General features: G+C 36.3%; 1 protein-coding gene across 1 annotated transcript; it reads left to right on the top strand.

Annotated features, from left to right (window-relative positions):
- Nucleotides 1-432: 432 nt before the first annotated feature.
- On the top strand, nt 433-1,212 carry LOC309830621 (small ribosomal subunit protein uS15m-like; the record flags this gene model as incomplete). The annotated part of the gene is made up of 1 exon (XM_082667245.1): nt 433-1,212. One exon carries the CDS (start codon nt 433-435, stop codon nt 1,210-1,212), a length of 780 nt encoding a protein of 259 aa, XP_082523371.1.
- Between the last annotated feature and the right edge of the window lie 5,812 nt (nt 1,213-7,024).

Below are 7,024 nucleotides of genomic sequence, written 5' to 3'. Positions count from 1 at the left end.
ATTAATGAGACCACTAGCTGAGGCAGGAAAATATCAAACCTCCCATACTGTATCTTCCTGTTCACAGGTTTTTTTTTTTTAGTTTCTTCAGCAGTGAGAAATTAAGGAAAACAATCACAGAGGAAACAAACCTCATCTCAAATATACTTTTCTAAATGCCCTAAAACCTTAGCTTCAACCCTGTAATTTTGCAACTTCAATTTCCTTAATAATATGAATAAAGTAAAACAAGCAAGCAAGCCAAAACATAGCTGCAAACTATTTTACATTCTTTTAATGGAGATAAGGGGTCTCTTTCCTGCTCTTGAATCTGAGCAGGATTGCTACTGCTTTGATCAAAAAAAAGATGGTGTTTTAAGTTCCAACTGTTCTCAACACTCCACTTATTCTTCTGATTAAGTGGAGCGGGTCCCTCGGGGGTCAGAAGCCACCATGCTGAGGGCGGCGTGGAGGGCGCTGAGTTCGATTCGGACCCAGGCAGTGACTCAGGCCCCAGTCCTCGGGCTGTCGGGTGGAGGGTGCGCCAAGCTTCTCTCCATCCAGCGGGACCTTCCCTCAAGTCCTGGAGGTCTTATCCTCCGGGCCGCCCGCAGATATGCCACCCAGACACCAGTCCAGCCCAGCCATGAAGATGACCTGTCCCCTTCTGTGCTGCTCAAGGACTACCAGGACATCCTTGGAATTGAGAAGGTTGATGATGTCATGAAAAAACTCTTATCTTTGGAAATGGCCAACCAGAAAGAGAAGCTAAAAATCAAGAAAGAGCAGTTGATGAACAAGGTCGTGGAAAAGCCTAAGGACACCAGCTCCCTGGAGGCTCGAATTGTTGCATTGACTGTCAAGATCCGCAGTTGTGAAGAACACATGAAGAAACATCGAAAGGACAAAGCCCACAAGCGCTATCTGATGATGAGCATTGATCAGAGGAAAAAGATGCTCAAAAACCTCCGCAAGACCAACTATACTGTCTTTGAGAAGACATGCAGGGAGCTGGGGATTGAGTACACCTTTCCCCCTCTGTACTACCGAAAAACCCACCGCCGCTGGGTCACCAAAAAGGCTCTGTGCATTCGGGTTTTCCAAGAGGCTCAAAAGCTGGAGAAGCAAAACAGGGCCTTAAAAGCTGCAGCTGCAGCAGTCCGGAAACAAGTCCAGAAGAACCCAGAGAGCCCTTCCAAAACTGGACCAGAGGCAATCAAAGAAAACCAATAAATGTTAAAATTTAAAAAAAAAAAAAAAAGGGATATCTTCTGCTTTGCCTCATAGCCATGTATTTGGTAATAAGAATAGCAACTAAATTTTTTATACTGAATATCAATTTCTCAAATAGATAAATAGGCAAATGTATGAGGATTATAGATGGGGCCCCTAAGAAAGCTTTTGCCTTCTTAAAAATTGGAAGACGTATATTTGCAATATATATGACTCTTACAAAAAATTCAAATGACTATATTAACTTTCAGTCAGAAGGAATGCTTATTATAATACTACATTCTTTTAATAAATGTTATTAAAAGACATATAAAAGATATAAAATGTTATTAAAATGAATTTAAAAATCTATAATATTTAAAATGATGCTCTTTACAAAAATATTCATGAATTAAGTAAGATGCATTGTTTAGTTCTATATTTTGTTCAAAGTAATTTTATTTAAATATAGGAATTAAAAAGTATATACCTCTGGCTTTGATTTTATTTCACTAGGTGTCAGGAGCTCAGCTGAGCTGGGTGAGAGGGGAGCTGCCAGGTATCAGGGTAGCCAGTTAAGGCAACAAGGCAGAAATGAAAGAGTTAAGACTTTAATCACTTACTACAATGAAATAAGAGAAAGGCTCACGACTCCATTGCATTTTACCCCATGAAATGGAGTATGGAGCCAGGTAGGTCAATGCTTTTCACCCCACTTTGGAGGGGGCCCCAAACAAAAGGCTCCAGCAGTTTTATGAACCCTGAGTTGGGGGTAGGGGTGAGGATGGGGATGTGGCACAACCTAGGGAGGTCCAGGCATGGGAAAGTAGTGAGTATTGAATCAGAGTTGGGGAAAAGTTATCTTCAAGGTTTTCCCTTCCCTCCCCATATGGAGGCCTGTCTCTGCCCAAGGCCTTAGCTAGAGACCCAGGAATGAATGAGAGGAGGTTAGGAATTTAAATACGCAAAGAGCAGATCCACCAGAATGCCTGAAGGGACTTCCCTGGTAGGTGTGCAGCCAGATGGAAATATACAGTTGTATCATTCTTTTGTTTTTAATTAATTTTTATTGGAGTATAGTTGATTTACAATGTTGTGTTAGTTTCTGCTGTGCAATGAATCAGTTTTATATATATATATATATATATATATCTCCAAAAATATATATCTATATCCAACATATATATATGTTATATATATATATATCCACTCTTTTTTAGATTCTTTTCCCATATAGGCCATTACAGAGTATTGAGTAGAGTTCCCTGTGCTATACAGTAGATTCTTATTAGTTATCTATTTTATATATAGTAGTGTGTATATTGTCAATCCCAGTCTCCCAATTTATCCCTCCTCCACTTTCCTCCTTGGCAACCATAAGTTTGTGACTCTATTTCTACAATTGTATCATTCCTAATATTGACAATCAACTAACATTTATTGAGCAAATGCTATTACTGTTTCACAAATATTATTTCCTGTTGTTACTTAATTGAGTCCTCATGAAACCATGCAAGTTTGGTCATATATCAGCCGAAATCTTGAGACTATTAAAGGGCAGCTCAGAATTGTCAAGACACTCGCCCTAGGTTACACACTACTCAAGGGCTGAAACCACTTTTATCTCATTTCTGTTCTATTCACTAATGTTTTATCACTGCATATCTGCTTAGGGCACAAAACACTCCAAATGATAGATAATCCATGACAATGTAAATAGCTACTGTGTACATATTTCTCTCACTTTTTTGCAGTTTTTTTTTTCTAGTGTCCAGAGACCTCTTTTGAACTGATAGGAAATAGCAGGCATACAATTCAGAGGGATAAACTTTGTCATGATAAGAAAATGATGTATCTGAGATTTTATTGTTGATACTGGTTCAGCATTTTCTTCTTCAAATTTTTTTTTAATAATAATTTATTTATTTATTTTTGTCTGTGTTGGGGCTTCGTTTCTGTGCGAGGACTTTCTCCAGTTGCGGCAAGCAGGGGCCACTCTTCATCGCGGTGTGCAGGCCTCTCAGTATCGCTGCCTCTCTTGTTGCGGAGCACAGGCTCCAGACGCGCAGGCTCAGTAGTTGTGGCTCACGAGCCTAGTTGCTCCGTGGCATGTGGGACCTTCACAGACCAGGGCTCGAACCCTTGTCCCCTGCATTGGCAGGCAGATTCTCAACCACTGCGCCAACAGGGAAGCCCTTCTTCTTCAATTTTAATATAGGTTTTTGGTTGAGCTTAGAACATTTATTTCCATTACATGAAAATAACTCTCTCCTGTAGTTAAATACATTTTGGAATTGCATTTATTATTAGGGGATAGGATTCTAAAAAAGACAAGGGTGGCCCTTTAGGTGTTTAGATACCTGGTGACATTATCGTGTATGTTTTCTTTCTTATATCTTTGTGTTGATGAAAGTAGGAGCTGGGTGTAGAAAAAATGAGCAATATGCTGCTTGTGTTCTGAAGCTGCTTAACATGTAGAGGCATAAATAAACAAGTATTTAAGCAATTATACAAAGAAGTAAATAATAAAACAATGGTGGGATGCTATTGAAATGCATAGGCTGGAAACAACCCCTATATAGAAAACATGGAATTGTTGACCAAATTATTAGCATGAGGCAGATATAAAAGTAGTTATTTGGAATAAAGGTATTCTAAGAAAATGGAATACCATGTGTCCAATACTGGAAAAAAAAATATCAAGAATAGCTGAATAGAGAAAATACAAATTATAAATAGTTTTAATTTTCAATTTTGATTCTTTTAGATCTTAATAAATAAGCATTTGTTTTGTTGTTCGTTTTTAGATCACTGAGTTTATCATTTTTATTTCATTTTGAAAAGCTTGGCTATTATTTTCTCAATTATTTTTAGTATCTTTATTCTCGTTCTGGAATACCAATTACATATGTATTAGATCATTTACGCTTTTCCAAGTTCCACCTAGGATTTGTCCCTGTGTATTTATTTATTTTAGTTTCTTTCTGTGATTTTATTTCATAGATTCTATTGTTAGATCTCCAATATGATTAATTATTAATTCTTCAGTGAAATATCAATTTCACAAGTTATATTTTTATCTTTAGAAAACTTTTGCCTATTTTTCTTTCAACTTTTGCCTATTATATACATGCTTTCATGTAAATCTCGAAGCATATTAATAACTTTTTATTTCTTTTCTGCTAATCCCATCGTTTCAGTTTCTGTTTTCCGATTTGTCTCCTTGCTATGGGTCATATTTTTTTGCTTCCTCACCTGTCTAATACATTTATTTGATGTCAAAAATGATAAATTTTATGTTGCCAAATACCTGATGCTGTTGTATTCTTTTAAGGAAAGTTGCAATTTATTATTTTTTTTTTTTTGCCGTACACGGGCCTCTCACTGTTGTGGCCTCTTCCGTTGCGGAGCACAGGCTCCGGATGCGCAGGCTCAGCAGCCATGGCTCATGGGCCCAGCCGCTCCGCGGCATGTGGGATCTTCCCGGACCGGGGCACGAACCCATGTACCCTGCATCGGCAGGCGGACTCTCAACCACTGCGCCACCAGGGAAGCCCAGAAAGTTGCAATTTTTATTGATAGACATCTAAGTTATTTAAACATGAATTTTAACAGCCTGAGGCTCATTTTTTATTATTTTGGACAAATCAGAGTAGTCTTTACTTTGTGGCTCATTCAGCCCCGTTACTCTGATGAGACTCTTCTGGGCTTTCTGTTGAATGTCTCCTATGCTTAACAAGGTCTCTACACTTAGGCAGTTGGCATGTCCAACAATTTCTGGCCCCTTTTGAGTTATGGTAATCTTTCAACTTACAGCTCCTAGGTAGTCGTTTTTTTACCTGGAAGTTAATTTTTGTCTGGCATTTTGGAAATTTCATCTGACAAACTCATAGATTAGTATCTAGGCAAAGACTCAAGTGGATCCCTATGTAGAGTTTTTTTTTTAAAGCTCTTCTGCTAAACTGCTCCCTTTTCTGTGGTCTTCTCTCTCACACATTCCAGCCTTCTTAGGTTCCCTGAACCTCTTATCTTTCTCTTCAGTTCAACAAAACTGTCTCAGTCTGTGTCCTCTCACTCATTGGAAGTCCATAGCAATGATTTCCTTCTCTCAACAATCATAAATTTATGCTGGCTCTTTTGCAATGGCTGAAAACTGTTGCTTCCTGTATTTTTGCCCATCTTTCTAGTTATTTACAGTGGGAGTGTCAGTAGAGATTCTGATACTACCTCATAACTACAAGTGAAATTTTCAATATCTTTTTATAGGGAAAGTAGTTAGAAAATGAATTTATTTGTGAAGACATCACATTTTTTACTCAGGAGAGAGAGAAAGAGAGGGAGAGAGAGAGGAAGGAAGCTGGAGGACATAATTATTTTAATTATTTCTGTCTTACCCATAAGTGGTAAAGTAAGTCTAGTAGACATATAAGTGGACAGTATGAGTAATTATTTCTGAATTTCAAATCACTAAGACCTGCAATGCCTAGATTTTTGCATGATTCCCAAGAGGATTTCCCTCAGTTTATTGGTGTCCAATGATGATAAAAAGATGCCTCTGCTATCATTTCACCTGCTTGGACACTGACATGTGTGGGCATGTAGTCTTCCTTTCTCTGTCAGTATCCTTCACACATCTCTTTTCAATTCTGTCTTCCTCTTTCCTCAGTATGAGAACCATATCTAGAATTATTTTAGTATGATCAGTGAGAAAAAATGAGTGGGCTCTGCCTCTAGTCAGTGCAGGAATTCATTGTTCCCTCAGTTATTCCACATGTTTTATCTGGCATTTAATGAAAACAATGTTAATCTTAGTAGACAATGACAAATACGTAAAATATGTTTTATAATATTTGACTATACAGTTGATCCAAAATCCTTTTAAATAACCTGAAATCTGTTTCAGCATATTAATTGTATGCTATTATTTAATACCATTAGTAAGCAGAATATAAGAAAACACTGTCTGGGTTTTCAATAATACGATGCTATTTTTCATTTATAAAGAAATGCATGCACCTTTTTAAAGGAAGATTGTTACGATGTTCCAGTTACATAGGCAGGAGAGAGGTGGTTATATAACTAATTCAATATTAGAAAAGATTAAACTTTTAATCACTTAATTTGTATCCTAAATCACATAAATTATACTTTTCAGAGTTCAAATTAGAAACCAAGCTAAATAATATTTTTAATTATTGAAAATATTTTTAACAAAAGTGTACTTCTATATCTGTTTTCTTTTCTCTTTTTTTTTTAGAATAGTGAAACTATAGAATAGAAAACACTTGATTTTTTTCACAACATTTATGGTAATCATAGCTGTGTCTAACTGCATGTAGGCCTCCTGATAGCTGCAGTTTAATATTCATTGGGCATGTTAAGTACATATTGTATTACTTTAAATATTAATTTCTTTAGATTTTTGTCCTCAACAATTAAATATTTAAAATTAGATACACTGCAACAAATTTAATGTGTTTCTATCATTGATAATATATCATATTTTTATTTGTCACTTTATTTTTTTTCCTTTCAATCGATCTTCACTTACTACTGTTTACCAGTACTTATGTTATTTACTAAGTTGACAAAAGTTATTAGAAGATTTTTAAGATCTCATTAATACATTGTCAGAAACAACAGATGCAGGAAAGAATCAAATTATGGTGGTTATTACCCTGAAGTAAGATTCTGTGTCAAAAGTTAATTTTCTTTATTGTTTCTTTAAGGTTTTGTAATGTAAAATATAATAATACATGAATACCAATTTTGAAGTATTAGTGGCTCCTGGCAACCTTGAAAATGAATTATGATTCATTTTTCTCCTCCATAA

This window comes from Grampus griseus (assembly GCF_964374135.1).
Source record: "Grampus griseus genome assembly, chromosome: 1".
NCBI classification, from domain to species: domain Eukaryota; kingdom Metazoa; phylum Chordata; class Mammalia; order Artiodactyla; family Delphinidae; genus Grampus; species Grampus griseus.
This window is presented reverse-complemented; position numbering and strand designations above follow the sequence as displayed.